Source organism: Neoarius graeffei, chromosome 28 (assembly GCF_027579695.1).
Source record: "Neoarius graeffei isolate fNeoGra1 chromosome 28, fNeoGra1.pri, whole genome shotgun sequence".
In the NCBI taxonomy this organism is placed as follows: Eukaryota; Metazoa; Chordata; class Actinopteri; order Siluriformes; family Ariidae; genus Neoarius; species Neoarius graeffei.
Window position 1 is genome coordinate 42,544,894 of NC_083596.1, and position 24,911 is coordinate 42,569,804.

Below are 24,911 nucleotides of genomic sequence, written 5' to 3' on the forward strand. Positions count from 1 at the left end.
GCGGAGAATTTAGGGCCATGTGGCCTTAAATTCATTAACTATTCTATTTTTAAAAGTAATAATAATAATAATAAAAAAATTGGAAGTCTGTGATTCAAATTCAGTCGCTCTTGGTCCATTAAACAAAAAACTGCGTGTCAGGGAAAATTCTTTTTACGACCTACACTTGAAAAATCTGAAAGGCAGTCTAGCTTTAATTGTTGCATTCTTAAATGAAGACGTCAGCAGTACCTGGGTGGTTGTGGGCATCTGGAAGTTCTCCTCCTGCTGCAGCGTCAGGTGAAGCCTGTGTTTGCCCTGTAGACTCTCGTTGTCTCTCTGCAGCCTGCTCAGCTCCTCAGCCACCTGTTCCCGGGATTTCAGCAACACAGACTGGAGAAACACACACACACGGAGATTTTTATGGCATATCCAGGATACTTTAAACATACAAAAATGGCTGGAACACCTTTTGTGCTGAAAGAAATCATCTCGTACAACATGGTCACTGTAACCAGCTAGCTAGTGCGCTGAAACCGACAACAGACTAGCTAGACCTAACTAGTCGAGCTTGGTATCTAGTTTAGACTTATCGTTTTCAGCAAATAATTGCCTTCGTTGTAGCTTCCGAGGCAGAAAATTAAGAGGACTTGAGCTGCTTGTGTGGCACAGTTAAACGCAATAATCACATCGCGTCCAAGCAAATAGACAAGTGATAAAATGTTATTTTTCGATATACTGCAACAGTGGAGCATCACAAGAGTGGGTCATAAATCTTATTTATCTTCGCTCACTAACAAGAAACTTCCCCCCCCCCGTATTTGCTTTTCTTAATAATTTAAAAGGGACTGACTACAGACGAGATGTGATCATTTTGTTGTCCTGATGGTCGCTTATCTCCATTTTGGGACTGTTTTCGTACCTCCTGAGGTAAACTGTGCGGAAACAGGAAACGGCCGAACGCAAGGAGCTTTAAAACTAATTAGCGTAACTATGGAACCGCGTCACACCAAGGGAAAAAAAAAAAAAGACGAATAACATACATCTTTTCTCTGTTCTTGTTTCTTTCTCTGTAAGATCAAAACATTCGGTGTATAACTCCATACTCACTATCGTGGCGTCGAGCCCGTGGATTCTAAGGCTAAGATAGCTAAGTGCTAGCTAGAACGATTGAGTTATCTGTCCAGAAAAAAATGACACGTCATGTAATCTTGCAGGTGCACTCACGAGGCAGGCTTTCCTTTTCTTTTCCGCTGGCGGGAAAGCAGAGTCCGCCGTTTTTCCCACGCCACCTTGTTTTAGATAGTAGTAGGTCAAACATGCTGCGCGGTGGTCACGTGATATTGTTGCTCACTTGCTTCGGGACGCATTTTATCTCAGCAAAACATTTACACACAGTGTATGTGTGTGTGCGTGCAGCAGCGAAACATCTCGAAACTCCAACAGCAATAGAAATGGAACGTCTTGCCCAGAATTCAACGTTGCAGTCAGAAGCTTTAAGTGAATGTGCCACGTTGTCTACAAATTTGACTGAGTGATCGAAAGGAATGCACGACTTACTAAATTAACTCCAGAGAGTTTTCAGCGCTCCACCCAGCTGATCTGAATGCCAAATTCCACAAATGAGTCGAGTGTTTCTAGCTTCTGGCTAAGGCAAATCCATTACGGTATTTAAACTATGGACTTCAGAAACTGGGCTTGATTAAAATTCCAGGACGTTGACCAAAACCATTTTAACGTTTAAAAGCATAGATTATTAACCAGGCGCAAGAATATTTTAATTGTGGCTCGGGTTGGTGCACGTAACCTACGTTCAAAAGGCTCACGTTTCTGTCTCTTTCCAAAGAGGCGGAGTTACACAATAAGTCGCACGCACCACTCCGAGACCCAAAAAACGTAAACGGTGTGGCCGAAATATAGTCGAACGGAGCGAACGCTAGAGGTCTGCGCGGGTCGGATTTTTCAGTCCCGCTCCCGCCCGCATTGTGCAGTCCCACTCCCGCCCGCGCCCGCAAAGAATTATGATTTTCAGTCCCGCTCCCGCCCGCGCCCACAAAAAAAATTATGATTTTCAGTCCCGCTCCCGCCCGCAAATCCCGCATGATACAGACGTTCGCGTTATTTCTCAGGAAAGTTCTTGTCTTGACACAGCGTGATGGTGCCTCGCCCCCTACTTTCAGTGGATTTCAGCATGAATATCTACAGCTCATGTTGTTGTTATTATTTACCTTGTTTCAGAATTCAGCATGTACTGTCTCTAATAACAATAATAATAATTAGTGCTGTCAAACAAAATATTTAATCGCGAATCACACATTTTTATCATATGAGAAACCATTGTAATTCTCTGATCAGCATAAAAAAGTGAAAGGGCTTGCTTTGTAGCAATAGTTTTGTTTTGTTTTTTATTATTGCAAAGCAGAGCTAGTAAGGGAAGTGAACTGATTTACTGCTTGAGTTAGTCTACAACTTTAGTCAGAGAGACAGGTTACACAGTGACGGTAGGCTTAACTCAATGCTATCCCAGAAATCCTTCCTGTAATATGCAAATGTGGCCGCCTCTGATTGGACAGCCAAATTTGCATATTACAGGAAGGATTTCTGGGATAGCATTGAGTCAAGCCTACCGTCACTGTGTAACATGTCTCTCTGACTAAAGTCGTAGACTAACGCAAGCCATAAATCACTTCACTCATGGTTTTTTTGCTAGTTGGGTGTGAACTGCGAGTCATTAGAGTGATCAAAGGATTTCCCGCAAATTTAAGATGCTATTTCTCTGGCAATCTGACTCTCTCTGCAAATTTAGGCATCTTAAAATGTTTTTATTAATGCCAAATAAAATATCCAGCACAAATTATATGTGACAGACATAAATTAATAATTTATACATTTTATTTCAAACACATCTTTAGTTAGCGGGACTGCAGCTCATCACCGCTCCTGCCCGCGCCACATATGTGCACTCCCGCTCCCGCCCGCGCGCGCATATGTGCACTTCCGGTCCCGCCCGCGCCCGCAATGAGCTTTCAAAATTTGTCCCGCGCCGCACTGCTTTGCGGCGGGTCCCACGAGTCTCCCGCAGGAGTGCAGGGCTCTAGCGAACGCTTCCAAGTAGCAATAAAATCTTGTGCTTGTAAAACACCTGTCACATGACGTCAAATACGCCGAGCACAGGAAGGTACAGAACTCACAGTTCCAGAAAAGATACAATACCACATGTAACAAACAGAACAAGAGGCAAAAACAACTCTTTACTGAAAGCAAATTAAGATCAAACCGGGACAATCGGAAGAGAGAACTCGACTACGAAAAAGGTTCGTTGTGATTTTACGGATTTTGTGCGCAAAACACTGGCTCCTTTTGCACCAGAAATATTATATTCTGCTTCCACTGGCCACCAGGTCATTAACAAGAGACTTGGAGCGGTTTTGTAGCAAGACAACAAACTAATGGTATAATGGGGGCGGGGCTCGCGTCAGTGTTTGTTCCTGATAATCTGGAACCTCAACCATTTCATATGTCCGGCTGTTTATATTTCCAAAATGAAAAGAATTGCATGCCTACGTGTGTATTCCAGAGGATTACTGGTACCCGTGAACGTGGATTGTGATCTGGGGTCATCGCATTTCTACACTGGCTATGTTTTGCCACTTTACTGCCATCTACTGGATTTTAAGATGGTTGTCATTTTTGAGTGCAGACTTCCACCAAGGCCAGATGCCGTATCTCGCAATGCTGGCAAAAGGGAAAATAAACTCGTGGATCCATCCTGTGACTTGGATCCGCTCCAAAATATCATGGGTTCTTCCTTGGCCAATGATGCACCCTTCCACCAAGTTTCATGGAAATCGGGTTGGTAGGTTTTGCACAATCCTGCTTTAAAAAAAAAAAAAACACCAAAAAATATTACCTCTGCTATGGAGGTTACAAGTTTTGTTTAGAGAGTGAGGTTTTTTTTTTAAAAACTTTGTCTGGTTGTTGAACAAAAGACAGGGGGAAAAAAAAAATCTACTGCTAATGATGACTGTACATATTTCCGATTTGTCCACTCCTGATGATCATCACCACTGTGAGATCTTTGTCAAATGGATGAAAAATGCACTCGAACTAAAACCTCCTTGGCTCCTATCTGGGCTGAAGATCAATGTTTGTGTGTGAAGTAAGCGTACCATCTGTTCCTGGGTGTTCCTCTTGGCCTGGCTGAAGGCTTGCTGGAGCGCGCTCAGCGTCGACTCGGACTCCTGGACTTTCTGCATCAGCGCTGAGACCTTTGGGACACGACCAAGACAGACATCATCTGTCTGACTAAACCAGCACGGTGAGTGTTCCAGTTCCACTCACATGTGTATGATTTTTAATCACTGCTAAACGATGACGAGGTGGAACGCTTTTGTCCCGTCGCCGCGAGGCCGCCGTCTGTCTGACGGCTGAAGTTGAGGCTGAAAATGTTTCCTACCTTAGTGTTGGTTTCTTCATGGCCCTGCTTCATCGAGTCTTCCAACTCCTGCTTCTCGTTCATCGTCCTCTCCAGCTGATCGTTGGCCTGCCGAAGCATGACCTGCAGCTTCTTCACCTGAACAGGACAAAGAGAAACAAGTGCGAGGTTTATTATTTAAATATGTCGAATAATATTTTTGCCCATCTACTGCATTCATGGAACTTTTTTTTTTTTTTAATTACTGAACTTCATGTAGGCACATCTAAAGAAATGCTGTAGACCAAAAATGGCTTAAAAAGTAATGAAACGAAATGTTTCAACATTAAAACAGTAATCAGTAAGCCATAATAAATGAAACAAAAGTCGATATTTGGTGTGAGACGACCTTTTGCTTTGGTCTCATTTCCAATGAGTGCAGTTTTACAAGGAAAATGTCCCAAGCTGTAGGTTTTACTGAGCATCTTGCAGAACCAGCCACAGTTCTTCTGGATACTTTGTCACACTCGTGTCTTCGTTTTGCACCAAAACCCAGTAGCCTTCGTTATATTTTCTTTTTTAATCTGAAAAGTGCGCTCTTAAAGGTCCCATGGCATGAAATTTTCACTTTGAGTTTTTTTAACGTTAAAATGAGTTCCTCTGACCTTCTTAAGTCACCCCAGTGGCTAGAAATTTCATAATGTGTAAACCAAACTATGCCCAACATTTGAGAATGGCGCGTCAAAACGGCGCATTGATAAGCTCTTCCCTTTACTACGTCAGCAAGGGAGATGATCCCCACGCCCCCCCTCTGGATTCCCACCCACTGTATGGATTGCCCGCCCAGTTGTAGTGAGGAGACCATAGGAGGACACAACAACATGGCATCACCTAAGCGAGCGAAACATGGAAGTTGCGCTGTACATGGATGTGACAACACAGAAAAGAGTCTGTTTTTACTGCCGACGGGAGAGCCCCTGAAGACGCAGTGGCTTAATTTTATTTACTCCAATAATACGCCGTCGAGTCTATCTAAGACGGTGTATGTTTGTCGGAAGCATTTTCCTGAGGAATGTTTCCACAACTTGGGACAGTACAGGGCAGGTTTTGCACATCAACTGTCACTGAAGCCTGGGTCCGTACCAAGCATCCCTGCCGCATCAGCCACAAACACCGAACAAGTAAGTGTAGAACTGTTAAGTCGTTTTGCCGTGTTTTAAAATCGGTGCCACGTTAGCCTTGCAATGGCTACATTAGCTGTGCAGCTAACCGCTTCCTGCAGTTAGCCAGGTACTCTGTGCTACAAAACCAAAAAGCATGCAGCATGCTCTGTTATAATAGCCAATCAAAACAGTTTTTACAAAAGACACCCACATTCTTTTTTTTAAGTCACTCGTTCATTTTATTTGTTTGTTTGTTCAGTAAAAACCCAAACATTTGTTGAATTTATTTTATTTCCTCGCGTCGCACCTTAATGACGTCAGTGCGCAGTATTTTTCCCTTCGCGGTTTGTTCCTTCTCTCTCGCCATAGTAAGACACCCACATCCGCTTGTTCTGACCCACTGGAGGTAGCGTCACAGTGCTGTTAGCCAATCAGAGGTAACACGTTTACATGTCATGAATATTAATGATAAGACCCGCCCCCACCCTCTACCCTTCCCCGCCTCCTGCTTCTCATTAGCAAAACGACGCACTGGGAAAAGCGCTGAAATGGGGCTTTCTCCCAGGAGGCTATATCTACGTGCCGAGGGTTCATTTCAAGAAAGGCTGCGGATATAACATCCGGAAACCTCCACGAGCCTGTTTAAAGCATCAACAAACCACCATGCCATGGGTCCTTTAAAAATGCAACATGCTCAGATCAGGGCCGGATTGACATGGCCAGGGGCCCCTAGGCTACAAGTTGCTGTAGGCCCCCACCGGCCACCACCATCTTATCCCATCTACCTGTAAAGAACTGTCTATTTTCTACATTTTAAAGTTTTTTTTTTTTTTCCAATTATTAAACTTTTATTAAAAGTTATTAAAAAGGAAACTATCATGCATGTCAATGTCATCGGAGTGAGAGTGTGTGCGCGCGCGCGTTTGTGAAACTAGTGGCAGTGGCACATTCATCCACAAATAGGACGGGGTCTGAAAGGGATGGTCCTTCACCCTCACCAGAGCTAGTAGTACTACTGGCTGCAGCTGCAGCTAACATAACGTTTGCTACGCTAGTGTCATGATGACTTGCACTTGCCAGTTGGGTTTCATTAGGTTTAAAAAAAAAAAAAACCTGTTAGTTTTGGTATATTGCTCAATAGAGCTTTGTCACGTTGGGCTTTTTGCCGTTGCGCCTTGCGCTTTTGAGCACCGCTCTCGTATTTTCTGTCACACATGTTCACTGTTCAACTGTGGAGTGACGTCGTGCGTGACGTCTAACGTTTATATATGGAAGGCGGATTTGCCTCACCCAATCAGCGTCCGTTTATTTAAATATTCATTTTGAGCCAATGAATATCTCGTCTCGTCTTCTTCCGCTTTATCCGGGGCCGGGTCGCGGAGGCAGCAGTCTAAGCATGGAAGCCTGAACTTCCCTAGCCTGGGCCCGCCCATCCTAAGTGTGACGCAACACGAGGGCCTGTTGCGAGCTTAGTCTGGCAAGGCAAGCTATCTACAACTCTTCCAAGCTCCCGAAAAATCGGGAGCCAATCAACTTTGAGCATCTCCAACGGCCCTGGGTAGAGGCGTGTTCAAGGCACTGACGTAGTAGAACTGCGACCGGAAGCCATAGATTGTTTACAGAATCTATGCCGGAAGCGCTTCATTCACTAGAAACATTACGAACATGGAGCAAGTTCTCATTGAAAACGGAGCAAAGAGCAGCCCTGGAGGTATTTATTGAAAGGAAGGACGTTTTCGCCTTGCTCCCGACCGGCTTCGGTAAGAGTTTAATCTACCAGTTAGCCCCGTCGCGTCGCATACGTCAGAGGAAAGAGTGATGTGATTGGTTTAAGCTTCGTCACAGCCTTTTCTGGCTTCGACCAGTAGCAAACTGAGGCATTTCAGGGAGGCGGGTCAACCACGCGCTTTGGGAAACGGCTGGGCTTAATATCTTTGCCAGACCAAATGCTCACAAAGCTTTGAAGTCGCGTTAGCCAGACTAAAACTTCCCTTTCCCCAGACACCTCGGCCAGCTCCTCGGGAAGAACACCGAGGCGTTCCCAGGCCAGCCGAGAGACATAGTCCCTCCAGCGTGTCCTGGGTCTTCCCCGGGGCCTCCTCCCAGGGGGACATGCCTGGAACACCTCCCCAGGGAGGCGTCCAGGAGGCATCCGAAAAAGATGCCCGAGCCACCTCAGCTGATTCCTCTCGATGTGGAGGAGCAGCGGCTCTACTCCGAGCTCCTCCCGAGTGACTGTGCTTCTCACCCTATCTCTAAGGGAGCGCCCAGCCGCCCTGCGAAGAAAACTCATTTCGGCCGCTTGTATCCGCGATCTTGTTCTTTCGGTCATTACCCAAAGCTCGTGACCATAGGTCATAGGACCTATGGTCATGAGCCAATGAATATGAAGGGTTTTTTTTTTCTTTTGACCAATTGGGGGCCCCCCTGCGAGGCAGGGGGCGTGGGGGCCCCTAGGCTGAAGCCATATGAAGCCTGTGCGGTGATCCGGGCGTGGCTCAGATACAAACTTTTTTTTTTTCTGTAACATTGAATTTTGTGCTGGAAAATGAATGAACGTTTGGAACGCTAAAATGTTTTTGTAATGTTTTGACTCAATGTAGAGGTCATAAAATAGAAATCTATAACAAAGTTTGTATGATGGGGAAAAAAAAAAAAATAATAATAAAAATACGGTGCCTAAGACTAGATACCGGATTAAACCAGTTTCATTGAAATCCCCAATCATTAGCTAATAATTATAAGACATCAATTATAACTCACATGTCCACCACCGTAACAAATTCCCAAAATAATAATAATAATAATAATAATAATAATAATGGCCATCACAGAGCCCCTGGCTATGCTTCAAACACGCTTGCACCTAGCGTCAATTAAAAGTAGCATCAGAAATGGTTCAGGAGGAAACTTTCTCCAGTTTCCATACACAGTTTACAACAGAACAATGAAATAATACGGCTCTGGGTTGAGAGTGTGGGGTTTTTTCTTTCCTGTGTAAAAGAGAAGCCCGAGTCTGACCTGATCTCGTGTCTCCGCCTCCTGCCCCTGAATGACCTGAAGCTGTTTCTCATAATTGGAGCACATGTCACAGCGCCGGCCCAACTTCCTCCCTGCATTCTTCAGCTGCACACCAGATCAAAACACACACACACAGTGCAAAGAGTCGATCATTTTTATAATGTATAAAGTACTAAAACACACACGGTACCAGTCAAAAGTTTGGACACCACCTACTTCAATGGGGTTCTTTATACTTAAAGTGCATATTCTGGACCAATTTAGTGTTGTTGTTTTTTTTAATATGAAAGTATGTCCCTTTACACACTCATCCAGAAGGGTAATTTTGCACAAGGCCATCTGTCTGTCTACAGCAGAAAAAAATAAAATAAAACGCGTCTGGAAAAATCCCAAGGGAGTCTGGAGCCAGATTCGTGACGTTACCTGCGGAAGCGCCAGCAGGCTGCGAGAGCTTTGCACGGTTTCAGTGCACAGCCTGTGTAGACCAAGCGCTCCCATTTCTCTCTCATTGTCCGGTCTTTTGGGAAACGATGAGTACTAATCCCATCAAGATTGGTGTTGCTACACCCTCATACCGGTACGATACATCTGTTAACCATTTTAATAATTACGCGATAACGTTGAAGAAATGTGCAGAAAACCACCAGGTCGTTTTCTCATAAACAAACCAGCGTTGACGTAGGATTCAGAAAGAGGCGTCCCGCATGCGACGTCACGAAAATCAATGTTTGCCGGGAAATCCAAATGCCAAGTTTTGTCAGAGGCGGACCAATTCGCCTCAAATGGCTTGATTTCAACTGAATTTTTCTGGTATTGCACAAGGTAAAAAAAAAAAAATTGCAGAGAATGCAGAATGTTACAGATATTTGACCAAAGTTTAATATAAAACAGGAGAATTACATTGATCTCGCTCCTGAATTTACCCGTGATATGCTCTTTGTCACTTCATGTCAAAGTAATGATGGATGTCGTTTCTCTTTACTCAGTTGAGCGGTTCTTGATCGATTACTACAGTTGTGGTGTGGAATAGGTTTATTTAAAGAGGGCATTTTTATTATTTACTCTTTGATCTCGAACGCGTTAAGGAGTTACGAAACTCATCCACTAATTACCTTTTGACGAGGCACACCTGTTAAATGAAAAGCATTCCAGGTGACTACCTCGTGAAGCTGGTTATGAGAATGCCAAGTGTCATCAAAGTAATGAACCTTTTTTTTTTTTACACGTGGGCAATTCCATGTAAATGTCAACCTCACCATGCAAAAATAAAGCAACATGTAATACATCAAAACCACTCCCAGAGATATCACCTAGGCCTGTATTTTACAGATGTGAATAAGTTGAACCAATTTGTAACCAACCTAATATGTCACTGTCAGTCTTTCTTTCTTATAATGTAAACCCCAAGCTAAAATCAACTTTGATCATGTACAATTCTATATTATTGCCACAAGCCACAGAAATGTATGCTAAAATCCACAAAACAGCAAAACAATAGCCATCCTAAATATTATTTAAGAACTTTGATAGTTTTAGCTGATATTTAGAGAGTTTTTCAAAGGGTTATGGTGGTTAAATTGCTGATTTTCTAAACATATGCCATGTCTATTTCAGACGCGTCACATCCATAACGGAATTTCGTCACATCCATAACGCTGACTTTTCCTTCCGAAACTCTGCATGAAATACAAAATATTTTAAACAAAGATTTTTTAATATTCACCTTGGACCCCTCTATCAAATGGATATCTCCATTTCGACATTAGGTTTACAATTTCACAGAGTTTGATAAAAATGTACAGTCACCCAAGAAAAGTGATACTTTTTCTGTCACATCCATAACGCATCTTTTATTGGCGTTTTCTGGCATGCCCTAGATGTACTATGGGAATTGTTCTTGTTCTATCACTTCTCCAGTATGGTACAGCCTTAAAATATGCAACACCTGTTTAAATACTGGGAGACAATAAAACATGCACTGGGTCATTTGTTGCCATTTTGAGTTCAAGTGTCACGTCCATAACGCTGGAATTGCTCACTATGCAATTCCATAGTTTTGATTTCTTCAGTCCTGTTCTACAACGTAGAAGATACAAGTTACGGGGGGGGAAAAAAAAGGAATGAGTAGGGGTGTCCAAACTTTTGGCTGGTACAAATATATTATTTTATGTATATGTGCACGCTCCTTAATTTTTGGTGTGAGGTACGGTAGATACAGTGTGAAAGTCCCCTCATTGAGGAACATGTAAAAAACAAAGTAATTTTGATTGACGACAACACTGTTGATGACAAATCCTCGTCACACTGCTGGTGCCGGTCTATTAAACTTATATTTCCAGTTTTGCGTGTTCCTCATTTAGTCATCTTCCACACAATCACATGGTTGAAATGGACTGACATCTGTTACTAAGCTTTTCATTTCAATCAAATCAATCAAAATACTATTCACACGCATTTTCTGTCAGTTTAATCTTCCTACCTCCTGCTGAAGCAGGTTCCACTCCGAGTCGCTGACCAATCGGTAGCCGGCTGGAGGCAGGTAGGTCGCGTCGAGCCGCTGTGATATGCTCGAGAGGAGTGACGCTGTTTCCTCCTGCTCGGGTGTCATGGCCTTGATGGCCTTCTCCTGGTCCTTGGTGAGGAGGAAAGGAAGGGAACCGATCGAGGGTGCCACAGAGGGGCTGTACTCGGCCCCGACCAGCGGGCCGAACTCTGACTCGTCCAGATTGCTGGCTGATTTGGCTTTGTGGTTGAGTCCTTGAGGTTGCAGGGCGTTTCCAGAAGAGCCCAGGCTGTCTGTGGACTGGACACGACGGAGGCCATCCCTACAGGGGTCGCACGAGTCCGGCCTGTCCTCGTCCAGCGAGTGTATAGAGCTGTGGATGCTGTGATTCAGGTGGGACTGACATGAGAGACACAAGAGAAACCAGAATGTCAAGGACGTAGTATTGTAGCTCATCTGGCCTGCCATCAAAAGAACCATGACGACCAAAACATCAAACACAACTGAAATGTGACGATGTGAAAGAGGACCAACCTCCATGACAAATTGTTCACAACAAAGGAGTAAATTTTGTTCCGTAAGGGAAGATCGACCCAAAGCATCGATCAGAACTGAATTCGCATAAGGAATGAGAGACGAGATACAATTCTAACGAAAAGTCCGAAAACTCGTTAGGCCAAAAAAAAAAAAAAAGTGTGTTTCTGGTAACATGAAATACTAAAATAAGGTCGGTAGGTAGGAAAGGTTTTTTTTTTTCTTAATTTTTTTTTTATTTTGTTCGAAAAAATTAACAAGTAAACATCTTACAAAATAGTATTTTGGCACAGAATCCTTTATACCACACATCATAATATAATAAGTGTTTTAAATCTTTAAACGAATAAAAAAAATATATCGCGAGAGTTCGAGTTATGATCTACGGAAGCGATATTTCATGATATTTTCATGTAATAACATGAAAACACCTTATCAAGAAATAACGTGAAAATAACGTCCTAGGCTAGGCTACTTCCATTAAAAGCAGACGGCCTCGCCTAGCCTACTGTAGAACTTGGGTCGAGCAAAAACACCGAGCAAAAACATGGCTGAATCCTGAATGACTCCTATTTGTATAAATAGGGGACTACATAGGCGGCAAAATGTAGTGTTTTTCCCTGCCATGGAAGTGCACTTGTATACTGAAAAGGAAGCAATTTGCATTACAGCCTTGAATGAGGATTCAAAATGGCGGCTCGGCTCAGTTTTCCCTTCCTCCTTCAGTATACAAGTGCGCTTCCATGTTTATGCAGGAGGGCTGATAGAAGTGGCAAAACATTTAATTTTTATCGTTTCTTTCACAACTTGAATGCGTTGAAACAAAAAATTATGACAAACTAACGCCGCTTACACTAAAATATCGAGGGAAATTTGTAAGAAAAACTTTACGGTCGGCAATTGAGACGCGGAAATTCTCGATCGGTCGGGTTACCGGAAACACACTATTTTTTTTTTTATTTGGCCTTAGCAGTTTGTGAGCAAAAAAAAAGTGACAATACAATGACCAAGTGTTGTGCAGAAGGACTAGTTCTTTCAAAAAAAACAAACAATCAGAACCGAAATCTATCGAGAACGGAGGGAGGAGATACGATTTAACTGAAAATAAACAAAGTTGTAAACAAATTGAAAAACATCTATCAGGACTGGTATCGGGTAAGAAACGAGAGAGGAGATACAATTCTAGTGAGAGGCCTGGAAAATTTGTTAATTTGGCCTAACTCGTTAGCAAAAAAATTTGACAAAACAACGACCGAGTTTTGTGCGGAGCGATGAGTTCTTTCAAACAAAACAATCAGAACGGAAATCCGTGGAGGACTGACGGAGGAGATACGATTTAACTGAATTGCGGATGACGGATGGGCAGACGATGGACGCCAACGCAACAGCTCATCAGCTTTATGGACAGATGAGCTAATAGTTTAGTGGAATCACTTCAATTCAGGATCGTGTGTGTGTCCAACAATAAAATGAGGAAGTTCAACAAAGCTGGGCCCAGTTCCACATGCAAGATTTACTACAGGGCTCTCCGCTGGTTCGACAGCTATTTAAGGGACAGAGAACAACGTACTCGAGTTGGGACATCCTTATCGGAACCTCTTACAAGAACACACGGAGTACCTCAGGGGTCAGTTTTAGGGCCTATGCTGTTTGCCGTGTATTTGAACGATTTACACAAAGTAATCAAGTTTAGTAACATCGAGTCGTATGTTGATGATACTAAGATCTACTTGTCCTTTTCAACTAAGGACCTCGACATTTGCCTCAGCCAGGTAGCTGAAGACCTCCTTCTTGTGGCAGGTTGGTGCTGTGTAAACCATCTTCTGATTAATCCCGACAAGACCAAGCTTGTGTTGTTTGGAGTGAGCCAACTTACATCCCAGCTATCTGACATCACATTACCCTTCCTGGGCAAACAGTTAACACCCGTACTATCCGCAAGAGATCTGGGTGTTACACTGGACTCCAGTTTGACTTTTACTGATCATATTTCTGCACTGTCTTCATCACTTTTGTCGAGTCTATGTCAAATAAGTAGGGTTCGTTATTTATTCTCCAAGGAAGTTTTGTATGTAATTTTGAACTCTGTTGTTTTTAGCAAATTAATGTACTGTTCTACTGTTTGGTTTGGAACTTTTAAACAGAATATCCACAAGCTGCAACTTATGCAAAACTTTGCTGCATGAATACTTACTAATACTAGAAAATATGACCACATCTCTCCTACACTAAATGAGCTTGGTTGGCTGACTGTAGATAATATATGTTACGCCTGCGTGATGTTACTATGGTTTATAAATGTTTAAATAACTTGGCACCTAATAACTATTTAAGTACAAGGCTTACCAAACGTTCTGACGTTCTTAGGTATAATACGAGACGCAAGGATCTCTTAAATGTACAGTGGTGCTTGGAAGTTTGTGAACCCTTTAAAATTTTCTATATTTCTGCATAAATATGACCTAAAACATCATCAGATTTTCACACAAGTCCTAAAAGTAGATAAAGAGAACCCAGTTAAACAAATGAGACAAAAAATATTATACTTGGTCATTTATTTATTGAGGAAAATGATCCAATAGTACATATCTGTGAGTGGCAAAAGTATGTGAACCTTTGCTTTCAGTATCTGCTGTGACCCCCTTGTGCAGCAGTAACTGCCACTAAACATTTCCGGTAACTGTTGATCAGTCCTGCACACCGGCTTGGAGGAATTTTAGCCCGTTCCTCCGTACAGAACAGCTTCAACTCTGGGATGTTGGCGAGGTTCCTCACATGAACTGCTCGCTTCAGGTCCTTCCACAACATTTCCATTGGATTAAGGTCAGGACTTTGACTTGGCCATTGCAAAACATTAACTTTATTCTTCTTTCACCATTCTTTGGTAGAACGACTTGTGTGCTTAGGGTCGTTATCTTGTTGCATGACCCGCCTTCTCTTGAGATTCAGTTCATGGACAGATGTCCTGATATTTTCCTTTAGACTTCGCTGGTATAATTCAGAATTCATTGTTCCATCAATGATGGCAAGCCGTCCTGGCCCAGATGCAGCAAAACAGGCCCAAACCATGATACTACCACCACCATGTTTCACAGATGGGATAAGGTTCTTATGCTGGAATGCAGTTTTTTCCTTTCTCCAAACATAATGCTTCTCATTTAAACTAAAAAGTTCTATTTTGGTCTCATCTGTCCACAAAACATTTTTCCAATAGCCTTCTGGCTTGTCCACGTGATCTTTAGCAAACTACAGACGAGCAGCAATGTTCTTTTTGGAGAGCAGTGGCTTTCTCCTTGCAACCCTGCCATGCACACCATTGTTGTTCAGCATTCTCCTGATGTTGGACTCATGAACATTAACCTTAGCCAATGTGAGAGAGGCCTTCAGTTGCTTAGAAGTTTCCCTGGGGTCCTTTGTGACCTCGCCGACTATTACACACCTTGCTCTTGGAGTGATCTTTGCTGGTCGACCACTCCTGGGGAGGGTAACAATGGTCTTGAATTTCCTCCATTTGTGCACAATCTGTCTGACTGTGGATTGGTGGAGTCCAAACTCTTTCGAGATGGTTTTGTAACCTTTTCCAGCCTGATGAGCATCAACAACGCTTTTTCTGAGGTCCTCAGAAATCTCCTTTGTTCGTGCCATGATACATTTCCACAAACATGTGTTGTGAAGATCAGACTTTGATAGATCCGTTCTTTAAATAAAACAGGGTGCCCACTCACACCTGATTGTCATCTCATTGATTGAAAACACCTGAGTCTAATTTCACCTTCAAATTAACTGCTAATCCTAGAGGTTCACATACTTTTGCCACTCACAGATATGTAATATTGGATCATTTTCCTCAATAAATAAATGACCAAGTATAATATTTTTGTCTCATTTGTTTAACTGGGTTCTCTTTATCTACTTTTAGGACTTGTGTGAAAATCTGATGATGTTTTAGGTCATATTTATGCAGAAATATAGAAAATTCTAAAGGGTTCACAAACTTTCAAGCACCACTGTACCCAAGTGCCGCACTGCAACAGCGCAGCGTTTTTTTTTTCTTCAGAGCCGTAAATTCTTTGAATGAATTATCACCGGAAGTAAAGAATGCGACAACACTCGCTTCCTTCAAGAGGCAAGCAAGACCAGAACTGAAGAGACACGGATTTTAATTTTGTATATATGCATATATTTTATACATCATTTATTCTAGTATTATATAATTGTATATTTTATTGTAATTTTCTTTATTTAAGTTTCATGTAAATTAATTCTGAAAAACCCATTTGGGAGAATTAATAAAGGTGTATTGTACTCATGATGCAGCATAATAAACTGCATATACTGGTTCTTCAAATGCACCCGAGAGTTCGAGAGAGATTCGTTTCGCCAGATTGAAGGAAGCTGGATCACGACTCAAAAAGTATGATCAGCGAATCAATTGTGCCCATGAGTAGCCTTATCCTGGTTCTCGTTTGCTTGAAATAAGAGCACAATTTAACTAATTCATTCAAAACCTCGCGAGTGTATCAAGGGTGGGTCGTGCTCTCCTCCGAGCGCGTTATGCTAAACTTCTACCGCATGAGCAGCAAGTCAAAAAATGATGTGACTGGCAACGAAGCACAGTTGGTAGCTGGTAAGCAAGTTTCATCGGCTTCTTGTCCAACTACAAGTCCATCAAAAGCTTCAAACAAACATCAGACAAATCCAAGATCATGTCAAATCAATCAATCAGACAGCTCGATCCAGCTCTGTATGAAGAACGGCCCTTGACTTTGTCGTACTGTGGTTTTGGTACCTCCTCTATAGAAAAGCCAAGAAAAGAGTCCTCTCCGGCCTCCGTGTGGTCTGCGGTGTCATCCTCGCCAACTTCCTGAGCCTGACTGAGCTGCTCCTTCTCATCCTCCTCCTGGAGAAAAAAAAAAAACAAAAAAAACATGGTCTCCGTATCAATATACATCAGTGTGAGAATTTGATTGGCATCTCAAGTGAAAATAAATGGAGGACATCATTATAATGTCGTCCAACGTTTGACAAAACGGTCACTTTGGAACGTGAGCTGTTGTACCTGGTCCCTCCTTTTCATCTCCTCGACCTGGCGCAGCTGTTCAGAGCTCAGCACGCTCTCTATGCGTTGCATGTCTCGCATCAGCAGCCGCTGCGACTCCAGGAACTGGTCGTTGGCGCGCTGCCAAGTGTGTTTCAACTGGTTGTGCTGCTGCCGCTCAAGCTCCAACATGTGACACACTGTACATACACACTGACTTACTTTATAGCGGTTATCCGTCGAAACGTTTAAAAGCTCTATGATGTAAGGGCTTTAATCATTTGTAAACATTAGGATGTGAAGTGTTGACTGGTGTTAGAAGACAACCCATTTGTTGCTATTCTGATTCCAACCACAAGTTCGTTATTCGGACTGGTGCAGCTGCTTGAATTTAACAAAACGAAAAGAAAAATGAGACCTCAAAGCAGATTTACATGGCAGGCCATGGCCATCGCTGCTAAATACGCACCTTCGTGGAGCTCTTTCCGAAGTTTCTCAGCGTCCTCCTGGAGGACAGATTTCTGGGTATTGAGAACAGCAACGTACATCTCCAAATCGGTCCGGCACGACTTCTCAGCCTCGAGAACATGGTTGAGCTCCTTCACCTGTGAAGCAAGAATAAATATTCCAAACGTGATCATTTATATTGTTATCCTTTTACAAGCTGCAATTCTTAAGAGTTCCCAGGAAACTACAACGCCAATATTCCAAAAAAGCTTGGGACACTGTAAAACAAACAGAATGCGAAGCTTTGCAAATCAAGGAAACCTGATATTTCATTGGAAATAGTACAAAGACAACATGTCAAATGTTGAAACTGAGAATTTTTTTTTTTTTTGAAAAATATGCGCTCATTTTGAGATTTTTTTATGGAAACCATGGACACCACGTCATCCAGGCTAAAGAGGAGAGGGACCATCCGGCTTACCATCAGCGCGCAGTTCAAAAGCCAGCATCTGTGATAGTATGCGGGTACATTAGTGCACATGACATGGGTAGCCTGTACATCTGGGAAGGTATCGTTAATGCTGAATAATACACACGCACACATTTCAGAGCAATATACTGCCATCCAGACAAACTCTTTTTCAGGGAAGGCCTTCCTTCTTTCAGCAAGACAAAACTGCATAGCTCCATAGTAAAAGAGTCCGGGCGCTAAACCGGCCTGCCTGCAGTCCAGACCTGTCTCCTGTTTAAAACATTTGGCACGTTACGAAGTGCAAAATATGACAAAGGAGACCCTGAACTGTTGAACAACTGAAACTGTATATCAGGCAAGAATGGGACAACATTTCTTTTTCAAAACTACAGCAACTGGTTGTCTCAGTTCCCAAACGTTTACAAAAGTAGAGGTGATGCAACACAGTGTTAAACATGCCCCTGTCTCAACTTTTCTGAAATGTTTTGCTGACAAATTTTTTTAAAAATGAGCTTTTTTTTTCTAAAAATATACTAAGTAACTTTAAAAACGCACAATGGAATTCAACACGATATCACTTTAGATCCATGCATATATTTGAAATGTATGATATTGTATGTAATGCACACACATCTTGAAACATCGATAAAGGACATTTATTGTCAAACTCAAGAATTAATTCACAATAAAAAAATTCAAAGTGACAGTTGGTCCATGTTCGGACCGTCACGCTGGAGATTCTGGGTCTGTGTCGTCCAGGGGTCTCAGCAGCAGTGACTGAGGGTGTCAGGAATCTGTCACGGAGGTGAGCTAGCCTGATGTGCTGATCTTGAACTGGCGTCGTGACTCGAGGCTGACCAGGGCGTGGACGATCCCTGGTGCTCCCTGTCTGTCTGTAACGCTGACTCAAACGGGAAATGGTCGAATGATGAACACCGAAGTGCCGGGCGACATCTGTCTGTGTACTTCCGGCACGCAACGTCCCGATGGCCTGTTCACGTTGATTTTGGCTTAGGCGTGGCATCTTCAATAATGACAATTTTCCCATCATTTCCCCCGGGTATTTATAGGCAAGATTGTGTGTGTACAGTGTATGCAAAATTTGTTTGAAAATTAAAGCCTGTCCATGTCATTGACTACCCGAGTCATATTGTACGTTATTGAGTACAACTCCCTTAAATTCTGATTTGAGCACAGATTTGGAACTTATTCAGGCGGAACGAAGTTATTTTTCCATTGTGATATATTTCTTTTCTTCTTGAGATAAACTCAGCACGAATTCAGCAAGTTTTATCAATGTGCGTTTTTAAAGTTACTTAGTGTAATAAAATCTCAGTTTCAACATTTGATATGTTGTCTTTGTACCCTTTTCAATTAAAATATAAAAGGTTTCCATGATTTGCAAAATTGTCGCATTCTGTTTTTATTTAAGGTTTACACAACCACCCAACTTTTTTTGAATTGGGGTTGTAAATTGGAAGAGCAATTCAGGTGTTTCACCACCAGCTGAGGTTAAAAAAGAAACAAACAAGAATAAATAGAAGCATTGTGACTTTCGCTTCCTCAAAACCGACCTTAGCTGCTTCAAGTTCCTTAACCCGCTCCTCTGCGCTTGTCAGCTTGGCCTTCAGAGCAGCGATTTCATGCTCCATTGGCATCACCACAGAGCGAAGTTTCTCAGCATCCTCCTGAGCCTGAGGGGAAAGCGGTTTCCGCTCAGTCAACGTTTTTTTTCCGTTCGCTTTTATTCCGAGAAAACAAGACTACTATTCACCGAAGTTAAACCAGTTCCTTAAAACGTTCTCTTGAACCAGATTGACTAGGCTTCAGAAAACATCACTGATTTTCACAGACCTTTTTCATCTCGTTCTCCAGGTTCTCCTCCACTTGGCCTTCGGAGAGTCTGCGCCGCAGTTCCGCCAGCTCTCTCTCGACCCCTTCTCGATACTGCGCCCACTGCCCTCGCTCCTGCTCCAGTCGTTGGTGGAATTGCACCTCGTACTCCCGCAACGTGTCTGAACGCAGATCGGCTACAGCTTGAATATCATTCGGTAACCATTTTACTTCAATGCAGTAGTTAAATCAGGAACTGCTGTGTCATAGCGGAGGGATTTTTAGGAGCATAATTTCCAGACCATGTTTGTGTGCTATAGCTTTTGCATTCGTCTAAGTGTAACAAGCACTTCAATTTATTTAATAAAAACAAGCTGAAGTGACATGTGACTAGGAAAAGACTACAGAGGTGCCGACATTGCCAACAAGTCCGGTCCATACCCATATCATACTGCACTTAAACCATAGACGTATTAGTATTAGACGAATATTAGTATGTAAATATCTTACAACACAATACATTGTATGCCCAAGGAACACAAAATGGCTCAATCCATAAGAAATAAAGCTAATTACGAAGTAAACCTGTCAAGAAAATATGAAATGGTGACGTACAGGACACCTTTACAAGACTGAGGTCCGCGAATTTATTTAAAAAGTTCACCAATATAAACAGTGCGACGCAAAAGTAACCGCAAATGCATTTTTCACATCCCATGTGCTCAACTGACCTTTCCAGCAGGCAAATTTTATTCACGCTCCAAAAAAGTGCTTCCTGTATCACTGTAGCAGCAAGTCAAAAACTGGAAATCCAACTAAACTGTACAAGTTGGCACCTCTGTAACTGTAACGTCGCTCCACCTGGGATAAACCAGAACCGCTCATGGATTTCGGTGCACGCCTACCTTTCATGATGGCCTGTAAGGACACCACCTCCTCCTGCCACTGCTGCTTGACCTGGTCGATGGCCTCCTGCTTGGTGCTCTCCGAGACGGTGGCCACAGCTTTGATGTTCTCCATCTCGGCCTTGGCGTCGGCCAGCTGGGCCTGCATGTTGCTCAGCTCTACCTGGGCGCTCTCCAGAGACGCTGCCTGACGCTTCAGCTCCTCTGAGAGGCAAACCAAGGAATCAAAAAAAAAGAGCTTTGAGTTTTCGTCGTTTTCAAGAACCGTGAGAGAATACCTGTACTAGCTGTCCGTCAAAGAAAGGGGTGGGCAGTAGACAGCAAGGAGGAGGTTCTGCTGCGAAGTTTTTTGTTTTGTTTTTTCTTATCAGCAGGTTCACCTAATGGAAAATTATGGGCTAGAATTTGATTATTTGAGACTTTTGGATTTGATTCAAAGCTCATTTGAAAAGAGGACCCCCACCAGTTTCCGCATCAGAAAACGCATTTCTTTCCAAACTGTCTCACTTGACCATATCTGAAGACCTACGAAGGCTTGTTTGGATGGAAGCATTAATGTTTTAGGTGCTTGTTTAAGGCGCAGTGGTAAAAAGTGACAGTTACATGACTATTAGTGTTTCCATCCATTTGTTTATGCAAGTCTACACCAACAAGGGGGGGGGGGAGGGAGAGCGCCTAAATGTGGCAAAGGTTTTAACCCTTTGCTATCGTGGAAAGATACAATCCAGAACAGTTTTCCTTACAATATGGAACATTTGGTATATTTACATCACAGCCTTCAAAAATTAACCATTCCAGAACCAACACCATACTGATTTGTATATTTGAGTTTAGCCACGAACCTTAAGCTAAAACGTGTCACTAAAAAAGGAGGAAGCTCCGAATCTCTGAAGGTTAAAATATTAAATAATATTGGCTGGCGTTGAGTGGTATATCAGATATATTCCATTCAGCTAGCATGATACTGAATGAGATGAAGACGAGTTCAATATCATGCTAGCTGAATGGAATATATCTGATATACCACAAAAAAAGCCAGCCAATATTATTATTCTTATTATTATTATACATACACACACTCTTGATATCAGCATTCTCGAAGGCTAACGCTAGCTTACCTGCATGTTGGCGCTGTCAGCGCAGCAGTGAAGTCACCTTCCAGCCAGTGTAGCGTTCATCAGTAGTGTTAGCGAATGCTAATAAAGCAGTCAAGCCAGTGCTATCGAGAGCAAGGCTAATGACCAAGAAACTAAGATCTCCGTTTCCAGACTCTTCTTCCACTCGTACTTAAGCATTCATTTCCCTATGTACAGTAATTTACTTAATTTTAAAATCAATAGACAGCTACACACAACGGCGCGACCTGGCAGCCTGCCGCTAATCCCTTGCAAAATCCTTTGCCCTGTTGCTTTTTTGGTGTCTGGCTAAGTTTTGGCTGAGCTCAAGTCCCAGCTCTAATTGAGGTATTTCACCCACGTGACCAAGTCATGTGATGCTGCCATTTTGGACGTCACGGCTCGAATCAGTTTGAATGCGAGGAAGGCGACAAACGAAAAACATAAAAGAAAAAGGAGCGAGATGCAGAAAACACCTTCACTATCCAGCGACGTAGGGCATTTACAGGGCGAGCAGAGGGAGAGGTATTTGCAAAAATTGAGGTTAGCAGGCTTAGAGAACGACGTTTACCTGCTTCCACCAGGATTGTTCACTGACGTACGGAAGTACACGAAGCCCTCGTCTTTACCTGACTTCGGCCCACATGATCTGTATACCTATGTCGTTAAAAACCCATCGCCATACACAGGTATTGATCTGAAAGCGTATAAGAGTTTGGATGCCTACAAATATTTTGTGTCAGGCTGGGTAACATGCCTACATCAGCGGGTCGTCCCTGGAGCCGGTGGTCGCCATCTTATTACAGCTAAGGTTTGTTCACATTTTCATTTACTTCCGGTCCTCAGGATAAACAAAATGTTATTAAATGTCATTGAAATAACTTCTTAGTCTGTTGAGACATGGCCCGTTATAAATTTGCTGTTACCAGGCAATGACCAAGAACTGTATTATTAGGGTCGGTGTCTGTGTTGTAGCAGTGTACTAGCAACTAGCTGTTAGCACTAGCTAATGTCAACAACATCACAGCTGGTATGTTACTGTAGCAATGTTTACGTTCAGTCATTTGGATGACTGTTAAAACCTTTCAGTCTCAAGTTTTTCCTTTACTGGATTTACTAGTGTACTGAGCTAGCGCGCTCGGGCAAGCTGGGAGCTAGCGCGCGCTAGCCTGCCGGCGCACGCTAGCCTGCCGGCGCGCGCTAGCCGGCCGGCGCACTAGCTCAGTAAACTAGTAAATCCAGTAAAGGAAAAACTTGAGACTGAAAGGTTTTAACAGTCATCCAAATGACTGAACGTAAACATTGCTACAATAATATACCAGCTACTGTTGTTGACATTAGCTAGCTTGACGTTCAAAATGGCGGACACCGGGGCGTCACGTGACCCTGTGACGTCAGGTGAAATACCTCAATTGTAACGGTTCGCCACTGCTTGTAAATATGCATGAAGAACGTCTAATGAAGTTTTGCTAGCCTTTTGAGCGTTCAATGCGTCTTTCTCTTTCCCGGCGAACAAAGAAATGATTCTGCGCGTGTGCAACAGAAAACTCTCTCGGTGGATATTCGCATCAGCTTCGACATGTGATGTCGTGTTGTCTTGACAACATGCGATATCGTAAACCGTATTCAACACTCATTTTCCACTGAGTAAAGTGGCGTAATACACGTAGGATTAGCGATATGCTAACAAAACTGCATGCTATCAAACCAAATGAGTGAAACCCGCTAGAAGGGAACAGAACATGTTTTTATTCCATCGGAAAAGAAAAAAGCGTCCTGTGTGTGTATAATAATTTACAATATGCACTGGACCATTAGCTCAAATTAGCTCACCCCTCCATTTTTATTTCCACAAAAGTGTGACTGAGGTTGAGAAGTCAGTCTAGCGGTAAGGAGGAGGTGGAAAAAGCGTAATGGATTTTTCTTTTAGATAAATTGTAACAGGTTGCATTTCCATTCGGTACTGTTTGTTTTTCCAGCTGTTACATGGATGGATGGATGGATGGATGGAAGGAAGGATGGCTGGAGTTTTCCATTAAACGGACCACTGCTCTGCTGCATGGTGTCTCTTAGCTCATAGTAATCCAGGTATATACAGGCGATGGAGGGATGTAAAAAGCCTGGTATCTTATTTGTTAAGACGATGATACAGTGATTGGAAGATTACAAGTTTAAAACCCAGGAATACCAAAGAACCACCGTTCAGCTCCTGAGCAAGACTTAACACTTGAATGCATCTTGACAATAATCCTGCCATCAACAGGGTCAAATTCTTTCTTTGCTGCACTGGCGCCATCTGCGAGGGGGCACGGACCTTTTTGACCCCCCAAAGATAAAGTTGGGGGGGGGGGGGCAAAAACACCCCAATAATGAAACGTGAAAAAGTAGTAAACAGTACAGATGAATTCATGTTAACTGACGATTGAAACCAACTAAACAAATAATAGCCTAGCTTTGAATGCAAAATAAGTAATCTATTGAAACGTCACCTAAAATGTTATGATCGGACATGACCCGCCCCCTTTTCCGCTTGCAATATTCCAATGGTTGGCAGTGAGTGATTGACAGGTTGCACTCCGCAAAATTTACACTGCATAGCACTAGGCCTACGCGGCCCAGGCAAAAAAAAAACCATAAATAAAATGGTTTGTTGCGTAGCAACCAAGGCAGCACTACTGAGGCGAAAAGTTCTGTGTGGCCTCCCGCAACCGTTTTCACTGAACAGTGAACATAGAAACGAAGCAAAATGGACAAGTGGATTATCCGAACCAATAGGCCGGCAGCCACCAGCAATGAAGGTGATCACGTTGTGCAGAATTTAGACACTGAAGTCTGTGTTAAAGCCGATGCGGATATATGAGTTTAACGCGCTTAAGCCTTTTTTATAGAGTATGGTGCACTTTTTTTTTTTGCACTATTCTTGTCAGTTATCTGCCAAATTCATCTCAAAGAAAATTGCATTAAACTAAATTTGTTTATTGAATAAATTGTTTCTCATACAATGTTTAAAGTCGTGAGATTTTTTTAATGCATCATAATAAGTTATCGTTAAAATGGGCGCTTCCCACTTGCAACGGTGAATAGTAATGAATGAAAATGACTTAGAACGGAGTCTTTGATATTCAGCCACATACACTGCCGACGTCATGACATCACGGTGCAAGAACATAATTCTGACCCCCCAATGTTGACATGAAGTTGGCGCCTATGCTTTGCTGTACACAAGTTATAAGTAGGCGTACATTTTGCATGTCAGGGATCCCAGCAGTAATTGAAAAAAATAGAGGAATGTAAGAAACTATCACCGGGCGGCACGGTGGTGTAGGCTAGTGGTTAGCGCTGTCGCCTCACAGCAAGAAGGTCCGGGTTCGAGCCCCGTGGCCGGCGAGGGCCTTTCTGTGCGGAGTTTGCATGTTCTCCCCGTGTCCGCGTGGGTTTCCTCCGGGTGCTCCGGTTTCCCCCACAGTCCAAAGACATGCAGGTTAGG

The 24,911-nt window shown here is 42.9% G+C and overlaps 1 protein-coding gene across 1 annotated transcript in view; it reads right to left on the bottom strand.

Annotated features, from left to right (window-relative positions):
• Positions 1–24,911, bottom strand: part of rabep1 (rabaptin, RAB GTPase binding effector protein 1) — a 57,179-nt gene that overhangs the window by 20,775 nt on the left and 11,493 nt on the right. The window contains exons 3-13 of the mRNA XM_060912476.1: positions 20,310–20,513; positions 19,426–19,586; positions 19,146–19,265; positions 17,122–17,257; positions 16,674–16,852; positions 16,404–16,514; positions 11,057–11,479; positions 8,578–8,682; positions 4,436–4,552; positions 4,149–4,247; positions 232–372 (exon numbers count right to left, since the gene is read on the bottom strand). Of these exons, the coding sequence (XP_060768459.1) occupies positions 232–372; positions 4,149–4,247; positions 4,436–4,552; positions 8,578–8,682; positions 11,057–11,479; positions 16,404–16,514; positions 16,674–16,852; positions 17,122–17,257; positions 19,146–19,265; positions 19,426–19,586; positions 20,310–20,513 (1,796 nt within the window). The remainder of the gene's footprint in view (positions 1–231; positions 373–4,148; positions 4,248–4,435; positions 4,553–8,577; positions 8,683–11,056; positions 11,480–16,403; positions 16,515–16,673; positions 16,853–17,121; positions 17,258–19,145; positions 19,266–19,425; positions 19,587–20,309; positions 20,514–24,911) is intronic.